Source organism: Panthera pardus, unplaced genomic scaffold, assembly GCF_024362965.1.
Source record: "Panthera pardus isolate Hobbes unplaced genomic scaffold, ASM2436296v1 HiC_scaffold_24, whole genome shotgun sequence".
Classification (NCBI taxonomy): Eukaryota; Metazoa; Chordata; class Mammalia; order Carnivora; family Felidae; genus Panthera; species Panthera pardus.
In genome coordinates, this window is record NW_026526810.1 from 85,885,224 (window position 1) to 85,903,904 (window position 18,681).

The following is an 18,681-nucleotide window of genomic DNA, read 5'->3' on the forward strand; positions in this document are numbered from 1 at the left end:
TCTCCAAGACTGTATGAATCAGATTTTGTGTATTCCCCTACCTCTATCTTAAGCTCCCTTAGAAAACTCTTTTTGTGTTAAAATATAACACTGTCTTTGAAATACAACAGTATATCCACAATCTATTGTGCAGTAAAGAGCATGGGCTTTCAAATACACACCTGTATTAATTCTTAGCCCATTGCTTATCATATGTCATACATAGAGCAGACATAACCTTTTTGTAAGCCCCATTTCCTAGACTATTAAATGAGCATCTACCCATAGTGTCTGCTGAAAGGATTATGAGATAAATCCATATAAAACATATTTATCAATTACTGTAACTCATTAAAAATCTCAACTTCAAATGTCTCAGATTCTGACCACTTCCTATCTTCCCAGATTATTCTCTCAAATCCAACGACTATCCTAACAACACCCTACACTTCTTCATACTTCCTCATTTCCTTCAGGTCCTCTTTATATAACTAACTTAAATTTCATGGTGCCCTTACATACCACCTTTGTCCTCTTCATCCTATCTGATAAAGTTACAATCCTGATAAAATCCAACTCTCTGCCTGCTCCTGAGCAGCATCTGTGCAGCTAAATAGGGCTGGAGGAAAACTCATAACCATATTTATTGCTCTCATTTAAATTCATGCTCACAAGTTTCAAGCAGGTCCTTAATGTTACCCAAGAAATCAAATTTAGGCCTAGACTCTTCCATTCTCCTGCATTATTCAAACCTCCACCTCCTCAAACTTTAATACCTGCTTCCCATGCTTACTCTCAGCTGATGACTTTACTGTGTACTTCAGATTATTTCTCCATACAACACTGCCTATCTTCTTGTTTGATTTATGGTCTGTTTATGTTTCTTGCTAAGGCCAAAATCTCCACTTTTAGATTCAGTTCCCTTTCAACTACTCAAGGGTATCATACTACCAATTTTAGTTTTTCCTTCCCTACTGGATCATTTCCAATAGCATACAAAAATGTTCTTTCATCATACATTAAAAACAATATTTTAAAACCATATTGCCCATATTTCTCTGCTGTCTTCTAAGAGTTATCTATATTCACCACTGTCAATTTCTCTCCCTCACATTCTCTCTTGAACCCTCTTGAATCATGTTTTTGCTCCTATCACTTCACCAAACTCCCCTTATTAAAGCCACCAATGACCCTCATGTTGCTAAATCCAGCATTCAAATCTCAGCCTTTATCTTACTTCACTCATTAGCAGCATTAGATACAGCCAAAGACTCCTTCCTTCAAGCATTTTGTTCCTTTGGCTTCCAAAGTATCACTCTTGGTTTTTCTTCTTCCTCATCTTCTTCTCGTGGTCTTCACTACTATCTTTTATTTGAAATTCCAAATTTTGGGGTGCTCCAGGATTCATCACTGAATGTTTCTCTTTTTACACTTACTCCTTGATGATCTCCTTTAATCTCTTTAAATACCATTTAGGTGCTAATAATTCCCAAGTGTATTTTTCTCACCTGAACCACTTCTCTAAATTCCAACGAATTTTTTCAGAAGTGTTAATTCACATCTACACTTCAATTTTTAATAGATATAGCAAAATTAACATACCAAAAATGTAATTACAGAGCCCCCTGCCCTGTCTATTCCATTTCAGTTAAACCACTCTATCCTTCCAGTTACTCGGGCAAAAACCAAACAAACAAACAAAAAAACAAAAAGCCAAAAAACCAAAAAACAACCCAGAACCAACCAAACAACATAAAACACCCTACAGCCACCCTTTATATCTTTTATGTTCCACATCCTATGAGCTCTTCCTTCAAAATACACCCAGAATCCAAGCACGTATTATTTTCACTGCTACCACCTAAACCAAACTAACACCATCTCTCACCTAGATTACTACAGTAACTATTTCAAATCGACAGTGAGTGGTATTTTTAAAATGAATCAGATCTTGTCACTTATCAGCTTGGAACCCTCCACTGATTTCTTACTTTGCTCACGTAATAGCCCAAACTCTTACATTCATCTATAACACTCTACATTATCTGACCCCTAATTAGCCCCCCTTCCCCACCTCTATGCACTCACTCTATGATTTACTAATCTCATAACTGGTCCTTGAATTTGAGGAATGCTCCTATTTCAGGGCATTTGTACCAGCTGTTACTTTGTCTGGATCATCCTTCCCAATTCCTCCAAGATACCCATCTGTATCTATCTATCACCTACTTCAATGTTTTGGTTCAAATGTCATCTTCTCATTGAACCATACCCTGATCACCATATGGAAAATTACAACCTACTCCAACTGTCCCCATCATCCTTGCTCTGCTTTTCTTTCCATAGCACTTCTCTTCTATTGTACCATAAAAACTACTAATTTAAATTTGTCTCTCCCACAACCTGAATGTGAGCGTGTTAGGGCTGGGATTTTTGTCCACTTTGTTCACTCTTATATCTTGAGTACCCACAACAGTATAAAACATAATAAAAATAACACATTATAGCTTTTCAACCAACACATAATAAAACTAACCTCTTGGTGAAATGTTATCTGATTGGAGTGATATGTTGTTTTCCTTTTCTTCACAGACGCAGGTATTCTGCAATACTCTTTTCTCATCTCCTTTGGGAGTGAAAATTTTCTTTTCACTTTTCACTGGTTCCAACAAACTACTGTTGCCTGACGCTTGTTCTTGCTTGTCACGCAGTACTTTTTCTTTCATTCTTTGAAATATTTTTCCTGGTGATTCATAGTTTGCTTTATTTTTTAATCTATCCTTGTTGGGCTTTATAACACTGATATCAAGAGAGCTGTTAGAGGAGGTAGTCTCTGCTAGCATGGTAGAATGAAATATTTTTTTATTATTAAAATTTGTCATTTCTAGGAAATGAGTTTTTTCATGGTCATTCAATTTTAAAGAGGGGTTCTGATATTTTGCCAAATCTTTTACAGGAGTAAGTGTGCCTGCAGGAATGCTGTCAAAAAAGACTGCATGCATAGGCATATTTCTTCTTTGAGAAGATGTCTCTGAAGACAAATGAATTCCTGGATGTTTCAAAGGTGTTGCAATCATCTTGATAAACAGTAGCAATAAGTTTTCTCTAACAGATAATTCACTTAACCACAGTTTTCAGGATAGGAGACTTTCAGCAGGGGCCCAGAGGAACCTGTAGTTCAATGTGAAATCAACCTTTATCATGCTTTGATGCAAAAAAGATTATTTGCTTTCCATAATTATATTATACTAAGGCTTAAGTGGTTCATAACAACACTGGATAATCTATAGCTCACAAATCTAAGGTTTCATATTTTTGTTAAAGACTCATTTTATTATTATTTTAGATGAGCAGTTTGGTCTTTAAATTTACTTCTCTAAAAAAAGCAGCATTCATCAAATCATCTACTTAAGAACACTAAGAACTGAATATTGAGTACCTGGTTTTTAAAGATACTTGAACCTCAAGTCCTGGAGATTCCAATCTAATATTTACATCAAAAAGCATTAAATTACATCTGCATATGGTACTATATTAGACTATAAAGGATTAAATTTCACAAACATAACTTTTCCCTTTAGGCACTTAAATTTAAGGCAGCAACTATGATGATATGTCTTAATGAAAGCTGAAAAATTCATTCAATTTTTTAGTTAAATCATCCCCAGTCTTGATTTTGTTATGCTGCAGAACATTTTAACTATGAGGTTTTAGTTGAAACACCCTCAAATCAAAAGTAAATTATACTCATTATTTTTAAAAGTTAATTCTATTTACAATTTTTAGAGGCAATCATGTACTTGAGCATACATGGTCTTAGACTTGTTTTAGCTTGCTTTTATAAACACATTTTATTTCCCACACCTAGAAATTAAGATTCTAGGTGATGAACCATACACTTGCATTCTGTAATACTTAGTAAATAAAACATTTCCACGCAAGGTGCTTGGAACTTACTAATTTCACCTTACTGCATCTCCTATTGCTGAATTTACAACTATTCTAACCAGTCTTTGACATCATATAAACATAAAAAGCCTACCACAGAAAATATTAATGTAGTCATATCAAAGACTCAAATATCTTTACTTAAGTAACTTCTGTGAGAAATATGCAAGATAAAAATTCATATACAAATAGCATTTTATCCAATAGTTTTTAAGAGAAAAAAGAAATAATCCTCAATAACAAGAACTGACAAAGCAGGCTATCTTGGGTCTAGCCCTGTGACACAAAAATCACTGAACTCTTCCACAAAATGTTAATCCAGTAAATATGTACTAATGCATAGATTTATGTGTTTGGCAATGTGTGAGTGATAAGAATCCTGTTCTGGGAGTTAAAATACTCACTAGCAGTTCACTTTAAACTCTCAAAATCGAAAGTGAATAAATTGAGCCAAGTGCACAAAAAAAAAAAAAAAAAAAAAAAAAAAGGCAAAGTATGTGCAGGTTTATAAAATCTCAATTCTTCACAACCTAAGGAAATGCTCAACAGAATTACAAAATACAAATAAATTAGTGGAACTGAAAACAGGACCAATCTGTAGTAGACGTACACATTAGTTTTTTCATCTAAAGGCAGATAACTACGGTCCTACTGAAAGGCTTAAAGAACCAGCATATAACTCCTCTTGCATGTTGCCCAACCTCTTCCCTCCCAATTCAAGCATGTTATAGCATGGAGATGAGCAGTCAAGATTCTGAAAAACCTCAAATTCCACCCCCGTCTCCAAAAAAGACACAGAAGATTCCTAGGAGCCCCTATTTCCCATTATGTTATAAACAGCAACTCAGCAGAAGTCCAAAGAGTTGGCAACAGTTGTCTGTGGTTTCAGTGTGGCTGGTAAAAGAGAGGATGTAGAGGGAAAAAAATTACCTAGAATTTTCTGACCTATAGCTTTGCAGAACAGATACAGAAGAAAACAAGAAATCACTTGTTAGAGGCCAAACACTCAAAGCCCCATTCTCCTCCTGGTTAAAAAAGAGCAAAACAGAGAAAACAGATTATGATGCTCAGACTCTGATAGAAGAGACACATGCTAGAGGATGCGGATTCAAGTGACAGGCATTCCTAGGTTGAGGAAAACAGTATCCTGAAGGCCAAACATACTTGACCTAACAAAAGATTGCTGGCAAGAAACTGTTAGTTCCTTTTTGGACTAGAGAAGGGAAGGTGAATTCTAAAACGTTATGCTTGTGCTTCACTAAGTGCTTAAAACTATTTGAAAAATCTGATCTTTGTCATTTACTCTGAATGTTGGCAAATGCTGATGTACAAATTAAAATTTGTTATTTATTAAAATAAAGACAAGCATGGAAAATCATTAAATGAAAAATCTAGCTATGAGCACTTACAGCATATGTAAATATATAAGTAAGGCTAAACAACTGTTATTATCATGGATATGAATGATTCTGAATGTAACTGTTACTCTTTTTCCCAAAATTACATGAAAAGTTTTTCTAGGAATTTACTGTCATGGTAGCAGCAGTAATTGAATTATTACTATAATGGAAAGAGTCAAAAATCCCAAAGAACACCAACCAAAACTGGGAGGTGGAGGTGGGAAAAATGAAACTAATTTTAAGTTAACTGGCAAATGATAACACTTGGGGTGGAGGTGGGGGGACCCAGCACTTGACATATAATATAAATAACATTCAAAGAGACCAATGAATCAATTTTAAAAATGATCAACAGAGAAAATGGCCAAAAGGCACGAAAGGCAATTACTAAAGAATACAAAAGGCCACCTAGGGAGTCAAATGACACTTCACTTCACTAATAAGTGAAACTAAACAAACTAAACAGTGGAAGTTCTTAAGTTTAGCAGATTGGTAAAGATTAATTTCAAAATACAGGTGTGCATGCTGTTGTTCAAGAAATTGCACTTCTAAATTTTTTCCTTACAGAAACTACTACATAAGAATTCAAATATATGTAAGTAGCAATAACAGTGGATATTTACTGCATATATGTCAGACACTACATAACCTTACAGCAAATAATCTTAAGAGTTCTGAAGATGAGGAAACTAAGGCACAGGTGCCCAAGGTTCCACTGACAACGATTCAGAGCAGGACCTAAGTCTGACTGCCAAGCCCAAGTTCTTAAACAAGCACTATACAGGGATATTCACTGACTTACCGGAGAAATTATAAATAATCTAGATCTTCACCACTATGGGATGAAATTCTGCTACATCCATACAACCGAATTCTGTATATTCAATAAAAAGATATATGCCTGTATATGTACTGACAAAGAATATAGTTAGGATATATTAAAAAGGAAGCAGAACAGGACGTACAATTGCATTTCAGTAAACACACACGAGCAAAAAGCATAGGGGGAAATATCTGGAATCATACCAAATTGTAAACAGTGTTTAACTTTGAAGAGGAGGATGAAGGGCCCTCCATTTTCTAAATAATTTTATTAATATCCACATGTGTTTGCAACCAATGTGAAATTTAACCAGAAAAAAACATGAGCTCGATGGATCAACGGTTTCTATAGCACTGTGGATCTTGGGGTCCCAGGGCAGTGACGCACACAAATCATTCTAACGTAAAGCTTTTTTTCTTGCTAGAAGTGATTTTAGAACAAAGGCCTACAGCGTTCACTTACAAAACGAATCTGAACGAATAGTGGTCTACTCTCTTGATAACTGCAGTAGACACACAACAAATATGTATACAACGGATGAGTGAGTAGTCGTGAAACTCCTACCAAAGCTAAAAACTTACAGAAGTCTACGCGGACCGAGAATGTTGATGGGCTGGGACCCTCAGCGCCAGAGGCGGACCGATGGCAGGGGGCGAGGGAAGCAGAGCAAGGAGTTCATACCTTGGGTGAAGGGCCTGATAGAGCTAGAAGGCGGCAGTCCGGGCTTGGCTTCGCACGGGGGTGGGCCGGGCGCCCCAGGGCTCGCGCCTCTGGCCTAAGTCGGCTCCAGCCCCCCGTAGCCCGGCCACAGGTGACCCTCACTTCCTCAGCGAGGCTCTCTGACACAAGTTTCGGAATTCAAATTTGAAGAGCCCGCCCTCCAGCCAGCCCTGATTGGCGCGCTCCGGAATGGCGTCACCGTGCGACTCAAGAAAACTGGCGGGGGGAGGGGGGGCGGCCCGTACTGCGTGCGCAGTGCTGTTTCCACAACAGGTGGGTAACCCCAAGCTGCCACGAGAACCGAGAGCACCGCTCTAGTCTTCCGCAGAATTCTTTTCGTTTACAGAGGGCGCGCGCCAGCAGCGCGTTCCGCCGCTCCTCCCGTTATGCTCTGCGACAGGAAGGCTTACGTCAGACGTCGGCTGCGTTCTTCGGCGCTACTGCGGTTTTTTAAGTTTGGCCTTTCTCGGCCACTCTTCTACCCTACTGGTTTGGTAGCCCGTGGTGTATCGTCGCTGTTGCTTACCTGTGTGAAGGAACAGCTTGCCGAGTTCGTCGGAGAGCTTTTAGCCCTCCCTGGCTGCCAGATATTTGAGAACGAGAAAGAACGTTTTGTTCTTGACAGAATAATATACTGAATGCAAAGTTAAACTTGCCATGGGATGTTTAGTCTGAACTATTTCCTCAAGAAGTGTGATGTTTTTTGAACCTCATCTTATCGAATCCTAAAAGTTTTAATCTTGACGACTGAGGTTGCAAAGCAGTTTGTGACAGTGTCACTTAGACTGAGCCTGCCTTAGATTGATTGCACCCAGTGATTCTGTACTCTTAACAACCGCGGAGTGTTGTGCATCTTCCGTCTCAGCGCCCTGGCAAGAAACATTCGCTGGCTGGAAGCATCGTACAGGGCGCCTTGTTTCAGTGTTGGGGGCGGAGAAGTAGGAGCCAGAGGAGTAATGAATGTTTTCAGTCCTAAACCCCTTACAGCTCCGATCCTGCATCTTCTCTCCATTAACTCCGCCCCGCTCCCCAACAAGTCAGAACGGGACAGGAGAGTTTATGCCTCATCCAAGAAAATTCCTTAGCATCCTAGAACCATATATCGCATTTCTCCGTTAACACGGGACTGAAATGGTTATAAAGGATTGATTTTTTAAAGTGACTTTCGCAATCCCCTCGTCTGAATCTTGTAACCACTAAGTCTTGTACACACAATATTCAGAATCCGAAATAAAAATTTAAAACGTGCAAATGAATGCAAGTAAGGAGAAGAAACCAGTTTCGGCGAGGAGAGGAAAGCAAATCTACATAGATAAAATGAAGTTTCTGTCTGTGCAGCATAATGAGAAAATGGCTGGACGTGAATTTGTACCAGATTTCTGGGAAAAGCTACACTTAAGATACCTGTTAAATGACATGTATGAAAGTGTATGAAATGCATTTTGTGTGACAGAGAGACTTTGAGAGGATAGGCATTCATATTCCAAAGCATCAGAAATAGAAGTATAAAAGGTTTTTATGCCTGATATGGAGATGGCCATGTCTCACACATTCAGCCAGAATAGGAACCTTGAAATATTAAGAGTAGACTCTCAGAAATATACACTTTCATTTTTTTAATTAGTCATTTTTCTTTTGAGGAGTAGCTAGTGCGTACCAGACTCCAGGGTGAACAGCAACAGGGATTTATGTAAGCATGACTAATGATTTTACAAACAAAACTGGAGAAAACAGTTTGTGGATAACAAAGTGTGATGACAAGGCATACAGGCCAAGGGACAATGTTCATCTGTCCACTGGGACATCAACATACTGCCCTGGTTGGGCCCTCCTTTAAGTTTCTGTCAAGAGGGGAGAGCTTCTCCAAGTCACAGCCAGCCACCTGGGACAATCTGTCCAGGCTTAAGTCTGTTATTCATGGAAACAAATGCAGACCCACTTAGGGTCCAAGGGACAGACACACAAGGAAGGGAATGAAAACCACACACTGTGTGGGAGCTGCTGCCAAAACATCTGGGTCTGCTTAGCCTGAAAGAATATTCCCAGGACCATGGTAAGTTCCAGCAGGGAACAATCAGTATAATTAACCATATGGCATTTTGGGGATAATTGGAAAAAAGATGCTCTTTCTTTAAGGCTGAATATTCTCAACCAGGGGTGATTTTGCATACCCCCCCCCCCACCTCGGGGGGGGGGGACATTTGGCAATGTCTGGAGACATGTAAATCATAAATGTCACAATTGAGAGGAGTGCTACTGGCATCTAGTGAGTAGAGGACAGGAATGCTACTAAACATCCTACGATGTGCAGGACAGCCCCTCCACTACAAAGAATTATCTAGTTTAAAATGTTGATAGTGCCAAGGGTTGAGAAATCCTACACTTGTAAGATATAGCCCTATCCTACACTTGTAAGAAGTTTAGACTCTTCTCACTCTCTCAGCTGTGTTCCCTTTTGTAAGGTGCAACTATAGAATCACTACTGCTATGTCGGGGCCTGGAGGAGAGATGAGGATGCAGTCAAAAGAGAGGTTATCCAGGCTGTGCGAGGGGAGGACCCTTCAGTGGAAAAAACTTCCAGAGATTGCTATGTGATAGAGTCAATATTACAAACATATCATTAAAAAATTGTAATAAGTGCTGTCGAGATATATCAGGACAGATCCTGCAAGAGGCTGATGGTACGATGGATTTAGGAGTACATGAGATTTATTGGGAGATAATACCTGTGAAGGTTTAAGGGAGAGTGAGAAGGATTGGCCCTGATAAATCTTCAGACTTTGATGCAGATGTGACATTTGTGAAAGAAAAAGGGAGAAGAAAGCAGAATTGGACAGAGGGAGGCTAAGCTTGCGATGCATATTTGACAAAGTATTGGCTAACCCAATAGGGAGACTTGGGGTAACCCATCAGAGGTGTCTTGAAATGGGCAGATCCTGGAATCCAATATTGTGGAGGCTGCCTGGGAAAAAGATGGCCTTGACTCAAAGGCTTAATAAACATTTTTTTAGGGGTACCTGGCTGGCTCAGTTGGTAAAGCTTGCCACTCTTGAGCTCAGGGTTGTGAATGCAAGCCACTTTGGGTGTAGTGATTACTCTAAAATCTTAAAAAAAAATTTGATTAATTTTTTTGGTTTGAGATATAATTGATATATAGCATTATATTAGTGTCAGATGTACAACATAATGATTTGATATATGTATATATTGCAAAATGATCACAATATGTCTGGTTAACATCCATCAGTACACAGTTGCATTTTTTTCTTGTCATGAGAAATTTTAAGATCTACTCTATTACCAACTTTCAAATATAGAATAAGTATTATTAACTATAGTCACCATGATGTACATTCCATCCTTAGGACTTATTTATCTTATAACTGGAAGTTTGTACCTTTTGACCACCTTTGCCCATTTTACACATCCCCACCCCTGCCTCTGGTAACCACCAATATTTTCTCCATACCTATGAGTTTGTTTTTATTTTGTTTTGTTTTTAAATTTCATATTAAAATAAAATCATATAGTTTTTGTGTTTCTTTGCCTGGCTTATTTTACTTAGCATAATGCCCTCAAGGTCCATCCATGTTGCTGCAAATGATAGGATTTTCCTCTTTTCAGTTGGTCAATTGTCCAACTTCAGGTCATATACCTACCACATCTTCTTATTTTGTTTTGTTTTTAAATTTCATATTAAAATAAAATCATAAAGTTTTTGTCTTTCTCTGCCTGGCCATTTTTACTTACCATAATGCCCTCAAGGTCCATCCATGTTGTTGCAAATGGCAGGATTTTCTTCTTTTATGGCTGAATATTATCATATATATTATTTATATATTATATATATTATTTATATATAATATAACATATATGTGTATATATATTACATATATATGCCACATCTTTTATCCATTCATTCGTCAGTGGACACTTAGGTTGTTACCATCTTGGCTATTGTTAATAATGCTGCAGTGAACATGGGAGTGCATATATCTTTTTGAGATAGTGATTTCATTTCCTTCAGATATATACCCAGTGGTACAATTGCTGGATCATATAGTAGTTCTATTTTAATTTTTGGAGCAATCTCTGTATTATTATTATTTTTTTTAGTGACTGCACCAGTTTACAATCTCAACAGCAGTACACAAATATTCCCCTTTCTTCACACCCTTGCCAACACTTGTTATCTCTTGTCTTTAAACAATTTTTTAAGTTTATTTGAGAGAGAGAGAGAGAGAGCGTGCGCGCGCACGCACAACTGGGGGAGAGGCAGAGAGAGAGAGGAGAGAGAGAATACCAAGCAGGCTCCGCACTGTCAATGCTGAGGCTGATGCAGGGCTCGAACTCACAAACCATGAGATCATGACCTGAACCAAGATCAAGAGTTGGATGCCTAACTGTCTGAACCACCCAGGTTCCCCTCTTGTCTTTTTGATGATAGCCATTCTGACAGGTGTGAGGTGATATCGCATTGTGGTTTTGATTTGCATTTCCTTGAGGATTAGTGATGTTAAATCTCTTTTCATGTACCTGTTGGCCATTTCTATGTCTTTTTGGAAAAAATGTCTATTCAGTCCCTTTGCCCATTTTTAAATCAGATTATGGGGTTTTGCTTTGCTTTTGAGTTGTGTGAATTCTTCATATATTTTGGATATTAATCCTTTATGAGGTTTATGATTCACAAATATTTTCTCCCATTCTGTAGGTTGCTTTTTCGTTTCATGGATGGCTTTCTTTGCTGTGCAGAAGCTTTTTAGTTTGATGTAGTCTCACTTGTTTATTTTTGCTTTTGTTGCCTTTGCTTGTGGTGTCAAAGTTTCTAACTATTTCTTGAAATATTCTTTCTTCACCATTCTTTCTTCTCTCCTTCAGGGCCTCCCATAATGAATATGTGGATGTACTTGATGGTTCCTGTAGATATCTTAGGTTCTGTTTATTTTTCTTCATTCTTTTTTCTTTATGTTCTTCAAACTGGATACTTTCAATTGGTGAATGTTCAGATTCACCCATTCTTTCTTCTGCCTGCATAAATCTGCTATTGAAAACCTCTAGTGAATTTTTCATTTCAGTTGTTATGCTTTTCAGCTTCACAACTTATTTTTGGTTCCTTTTCATAATTTCTGTCTCTTTACTGATATTTTCTGTTTGTTGAGAGGTTATTCTGCTGGTTTCCTTTCACTTTTTGTCTATGGTTTTCTTAAGCAATTTGAACAGTTGACTTAAAATTTTTGTCTAGTAAGTCCAATGTCTGTGTCTCCTCAGGGATAATTTCTGTTAATTTCTCTTGTGAATGGGCCATAATTTCTTGTTTCTTTACATGCTTTGTCATTTTTTTGTTAGAAACTCGACATTTGAATATTAAAATGTACTATCTCTGGGGGTGCCTAGGTGGCTCAGTTGGTTAATTTGTCCGACTTAGGCTCAGGTCATGATCTCACAGTTTGTAAGTTTGAGCCCTGAATCAGGCTCCATGCTGACAGTGTAAAGGCTGCTTTAGATTTTCTCTCTCTCCCTCTCTCTTTCTGCCCCTCCCTTGTGCATGCTCTCTCTCTCTCTCTAAATATAAATAAATAAACTTTAAAAAATGTGCTAACTCTGATAACAGATTCTTTTCCCTCATCAGGATTTGTTTTTGTTTCTGTAGCTGTTTGCTTTGGGCTGTAGCCGTTTGCTTGTTTAGAGATTTTTTTGGACACTATTTTTGTAAAGTTCATATTCTTTGTTATGTGTGATATCTGAAGTATCTGTTTCTTTAGCTTGTGTTTGTCTAGTGTTTGACAGAGATTTCCATGATCACCAGGAACTAGAATAGAATGAAAAATAAGTGTTAAATAAAATAAAATAAAATTTCATCAGAGGTGAAAGCTCAAGGTCTTCTCAGGTCATTTCTGCACATGCATTCTGCCCTAGGACTGTGTGTGTCTTTCTAAATTACCCAGTATATGCAGGCATTTTTGAATGTCCCAATTTTCCAAAGAAACTCTTTTCCCAGCTTTTCCTTCCATTCTTTCAGTGCACCTACTATTTGCCTCAACGGTAATCTTTTGCTCCAGGCAATGGTATGTTGTTCATTTTTTCTGACAATTTTTTGAGGAATGTGTGGCCATTTTTCTGTGCTGACTGACTTCCAACTTAAGCAAATCAAAAGCAGGCCCCTTGCATCATTTTTTCAAGTAGCACCCAGACAGGTGGGAACAGACAAACACAATTCTTTGAGAATGAAGTCTGTTCTGCTCTCTCTGGAGCAAGAGACTGGGGTCCCATTCTTGGAATGTGGGATTCTGTCTTCAAGACTGCTACCTAGCCAGGAAGGAGAATTTAGGAATGGCAATTAAAAATGCTTCTCATAAAATTTTGCTACTACTTTTAAGTTGCCTCCTTTTTAATTTGACATTTTCTTGGTTGCTATAAACTTTTGACTATTTTCCAGAGTACTGACAAAGCTGATTCTAACAATTTGATTGTTTAATGTAAAAAAAAAAAAAAAAAATGGACTCTTGGAATTACCTGTTTTGCCATTTTTGGTTGATCAGGCTTTTTGAGTAAAGAAAATTGTCTTCTAATAAAGATGAAGAATGTCTTCTTCTACCAGATCCATTTGTTCCTCACATTTTAAAGGAATGAAATACAGAGGCATCTGTTTCTGTTCCACATGATTTGTTTACCTTAGGGAGATAAAGTTTTTTCTTCTCTCAGGAGATGAGGGTGTAGCAGTGTTGCAGTTGTTATATAAGCTCTCAGATTCATAATTTCAGGGATATTAAGAACCCTGTTTGTATAGGTGCAGAAATAACCATCTGGCTGTTATCACATCACTTCATACAGGGAAAATGGATCTTGGGACACTAATGTGGTTATTGCTCTAAGTAGTAATAGTAAGTCCTAATCTAGAAATCTCACGTTTGCTATTAAGACAAGAAAATAAATACAGGATTAAAACCTTATATACCACTAAAATAATTTCATATCCCACAGCAGTAGGAAAACCATACTCTAGGTCGTTTTATTATGTTAATGGATCAAGATAGCCTTCCATGAGGCAATATTATTTAAGCTGACGCCTAAAGAATGTTAGGAGTTAACTAGAAGGAGGGGAAAAATTCCTGGCAGAAGGATCATCTAGGATGATGACACTGAGACGGAAAGAATGTAATGGTTTGTTTAAAGACTTAAAGGATAAAAGCTCCAGAAGAGTGGTGGTGGATAAAGTTAAAGAGGGAGTTAAGAGTCTGATCATTTTGAAGGAGCCTGTTAAGAACTCTAAGGGAAAAGTGAAGACACTGAATGTTTTTTTTTTTTTCAACGTTTTTTATTTATTTTTGGGACAGAGAGAGACAGAGCATGAACTGGGGAGGGGCAGAGAGAGAGGGAGACACAGAATCGGAAACAGGCTCCAGGCTCCGAGCCATCAGCCCAGAGCCTGACGCGGGGCTTGAACTCACGGACCGCGAGATCGTGACCTGGCTGAAGTCGGATGCTTAACCGACTGCGCCACCCAGTCGCCCCCTGAATGGTTTTAAGTAAGAGAATGACAAGGTCAGATTGTTTTAAAGAGATCCCCTTGGCTGCAATGTGAAGATGATCATTTTCTAATGCAGGAAATAAAAAACTAAACAAATATTGATGCAGATAGAAGAAGCATGACTCAATGAAGTCTTCTGGCAAATAACAGAAAAGAGATCAACTTTAAAAAGATACGATGGCTCAGGTATATTCTGCCTATAAGTGGGGACAAATTAGATATTTTAATCACCTTATTTTCTTTTTCTACAACTTATTGAAAGCTTAAACTGCTATTTTAGTTTACTGTTAGCTTTTCATTTAAAAGTAACTAGAGATTTATAGGACGTTGCAAAGGTAGCCAGAGAGTCCCTGAGTACCCTTTGTATATTTTCCTCCAGTGGTTACATCTTATATAATTATAAGCATAGTACAATACCCAAATGGAAATTTGACAGTGATATAGATGCATATAGCTTTATGTCAATTTATCCTATCTGTAGATTTGTGTAACAACCACTACAATCAAGAAAAAACTGAAGGGGAACCAGGGTGACTCAGTTGGTTGAGCTTCTTCTGCCTTTTGATTTCAGCTCAGGTCATGATCTCACAGGTTGTGAGATCATGCCCCACATCAGGCTCTGCACTGTCAGCCTAGACCCTGCCTGGGACTCTCTCTCTCTCCCTCTCTCTCTGCTCCTCCCCTACTGTTGTGCTTGCTCTACCTCTCCCTCTCTCTCTCTCTCAAAATAAATAAACATTAAAAAAAAGAAACAAAACTATTTCATTACCAGGAAGATCACCCTCATTCTAATCTGTATAGTTACACCCATACCTGCCCCCACCACCTCCCTGCCCAACAATTCCAAACCCTGACACCACTGATAGGTTTTCTGTTTCAGTAATTTTGTCATTTCAAGAGTGTATATAAACAGACTCATTATAGAACATGTTCTGAGGTTTTGAGATCGACTCTTTTTTCCCACCCAACATAATGCCTTGAGATCTATTCAAGCTGTATCAATAGTTTGTTCATTTTTATTTTTATATATATACCTACAGTTTGTTTACCTATTCATATATTTATGGAGATTTTAGTTATTTCCAGTTTTTTGGCATTACAAAGAAACTGTTATAAACAATCATTTACATATTTTGAGGGATTTATTTTCATTTTTCTGGGACAAATCCCCACGAGTGTAATATCTAGATCATATGGTAAGTGTGAGTGTATGTTTAGTTTTTTTAAGAAACTGCAAATTATTTTCCAGAGTGGCTGTAGCATTTTACAGTTCCACCAGCAATGTATGAGTGATTGAGTTTCTAAACATTCTTACTAGCATTTGGATTTTAGAATGACACTTTGGCTCTATATGGAGAACTGATTAGAATGGTATGACATTGTAGAAGGGAAAAACCATTTCAGAAGATTTTGTAGCAGTCAAGGTAAGACATGATAAGAGCCTAAACCCAAACTTTGACAGTGAGGATGGACAGATAGAAGAGAGATTAAAGGAGTGCAGTTGACAGAATTAAATGGCCAGTTTTATGTGGGACCTGGGAGATGTAAAGTTTTGTTTTGTTTTATTTTATTTTATTTTATTTATTTTATTTTATTTTATTTTGTTTTATTTTGTTTTATTTTGTTTTATTTTGTTTTATTTTGTTTTATTTTGTTTTATTTTGTTTTATTTTATTTATTTTATTTATTTTGTTTTATTTTATTTTATTTTATTTTATTTTGTTTTGTTTTGTTTTGTTTTGTTTTATTTTGCTTATTTTATTTTATTTTATTTTATTTTATTTTATTTTATTTTATTTTATTTTATTTTGAGAGACAGAGCATAAGCAGGGGAGGGGTGGAGAGACCAGGAGATACAGAATCCAAAGCGGGCTCCAGGCTCTGAGCTGTCAGCACAGTGCCCTATGCGGGGCTCAAACTCATGACCTGAGCCGAAGTCAGACGCTTAACTGACTGAGCCACCCAGGCACCCAAGGAGATGGAAAATTTTAAAACAAAACTTTCTTATTTCTGGTTTGGCAATTTGATGGATAATGGCACCATTTATAGAAGTAAATAGTATCAGAAAAAGTATTGGTCTCGGGCTCAAAAGATATGTTTGGTTTTGGACATAGTGATTTTGAAGTTCCTGTGTAGCATCCATGTGGGATTGGCCAGTAGGCAGCTCGTTATATACATCTGAAAATAGCATACTCATTAAGAGAATGGATTTTGGATTCAGAGAAACCTTGATAGCAATCCCAGTTCTTTCTTTTACTCTTTATTCATCCTCTGGCAAGTTACTTTACCTCCATTTTCTCATTTATGAGACATAATTGTTGTGACAATTAAATAGGGTAATATGTATAAAACAGATAGGGGCTGGCATATATTAAGTACTCAGTAAATGGTAGTTGCTACTATTATTATAGATTCACAATTTGAATAATGTTCTCTCTATTGTCAAATGCTGCCCCAAAGACAAATGTGATAAGGGCTAGCTAAAGTACAGTCTTTGGATTTAGCAACAACGAGGCCTTGGGGGACCACACGTCTTCAGTAGGGCAGAAACTCAGTTACAGTAGGTTAGGGAACATTTGGGTGGAAATGCATGGAGATAGTCACAGAGACTCCTTCCCTCTTCTGTACTCAAGAAATGTCTAAAGAAAGGAAAGAGAGAGCAAGAAGAACTTCTAGGGCTAAAGAAATGTTTTCCCCCCAAGGTTGGAAAGACTTGACTTTGACTTAAGTAGGATTTTTTTTCTTAGGGCAAATGCTGATGAATTATTAAGCTGATACAAATGGAGGGACATTTCTTTTAGAATAAGTAGCTGTAAGGAAGGACGGAGTGGTTGGTAGAGATGCATGAGGATTTTTAGGTAAGGAATAGCCTTAAAGTTGAAATCTTCTCATGGTTTATATTTTTGGCTATGATATAAGAGAGAGATCATGTGTTAAGGGTGAGCTAGGAGTATTGAAATATTTAATCTTCACTATAATTCCTCTGTGAGAAGAGTGATTACATTTTGGAATAGCATTAATAGAAGACATGAAGGTTGACTTGGGAGAGAAACAGAATGATTGTTGGAGCATATTGAACATCAGGCTAAAGCTGGAATCAAGATTTGCTGTAGCACCAATTTGTAGGACTGGCAATTTTTGTTTCTGATAAATTTTATAAGAATAAAAGAAGCTACATAAAGCTACCTAGAAGCTGCACTGAAGCCAACCTGAAGTCAAAGATTTGAGATGGAGCCAGTTTACAAAAGAGTCTCAAATTATTAGGAAATAAACAGGAAATGGTTTGATTTTCCAAATCTCTGTTTCCAATTGTGGTCTGTCAAATACCTGTTTCTCTAAATAGTTACCACCCTGAAAATATCTTGACCTAATTCTGCCACCTGAAGATCCCTGTCACTCAAAAGCATAATATTCTCCTTCCCCTCCAGGAGGTGGGAATGCCTAAAATTTCACTGTAGTCCTGCTGCCTCCATCTCCTCCCTGTGCTGAGATGATTCCTAGGAACTAAGTTGGGAATGAAGGAATGAGATGCTAAGACAGATTTGGTTTCTTTTTTGCTAACTCATCTGAATCCACAGTGAGTGACCGCACTGCAGTGTTTGCAGTGGCATTTATTAAGGGCCAAGATGGCATGATGCCCAGATGTAATATTTAGCCTGGGGGTACCTGAGACTCTTCAAAGATCAACTGGAGTGAAGCCTGGAGTCCTGCTTGGTGATGCATAGACTGGTTATTGTCTTCATTCTTGTTTCTGACTGTTATGCCAATTGACCTAACTTCTTGACCAGCTTTTAAAACTTGTAGTTCATCTTCAAGGCTCAGACCCACTATCTCATAGCCCCTAAGGTCCAATGTAAACAGACATCTGACTCTTGAGTCCCTTCAGTTGTCTGCTCATCACACACTATCTTCTTGGCTCCTAAACCATACTGGCACCTATATAATTTGTTTTAGAATGTTCTCAATGGTTGTTTTCAGCCATATTTGCCAGCAAGTAGCTCTTCTTTGCTAAAAAACAAAATCTACAGATGGCATAAGTGATGGCTTCGTTGCATTGGAGGAGGTTCTGACTAAGGCTCTCCTGTAGTTTAACTCTGACTCCACCTTGTGGTTAAATAGGTGACTGCACTGGGAACCTTTTATTCTGGTCTTGCCTACTGCCTACTGCTCTCTTAAATTGGTTAAAAGCAATTTAGCTTAGCTTTTTTTCTGTGGATCTAGATCTGGTTTACACTGACTAGATGAGTTCAGTGAGTTGAAGGAAAGCTCTTTCCCTGTGCCTC

At 37.7% G+C, this 18,681-nt stretch overlaps 1 protein-coding gene across 6 annotated transcripts in view; it reads right to left on the bottom strand.

The window, feature by feature from the left end:
- The window catches only part of MIS18BP1 (MIS18 binding protein 1), a 57,691-nt gene extending 50,424 nt beyond the window's left edge, over positions 1-7,267 (bottom strand). For 2 of the 6 annotated variants that reach the window (XM_019451911.2, XM_019451916.2), the window contains exons 1-2: positions 6,832-7,264; positions 2,516-3,150 (exon numbers count right to left, since the gene is read on the bottom strand). In XM_019451911.2, the coding sequence (XP_019307456.2) occupies positions 2,516-3,056 (541 nt within the window). In that variant the 5' untranslated portion in view covers positions 3,057-3,150; positions 6,832-7,264. Of the gene's footprint in view, positions 1-2,515; positions 3,151-6,129; positions 6,662-6,731 lie in introns of those variants that run through there. The other 4 variants (XM_019451917.2, XM_019451912.2, XM_019451914.2 and 1 more) reach the window with 4 other exon arrangements.
- Positions 7,268-18,681: the final 11,414 nt, after the last annotated feature.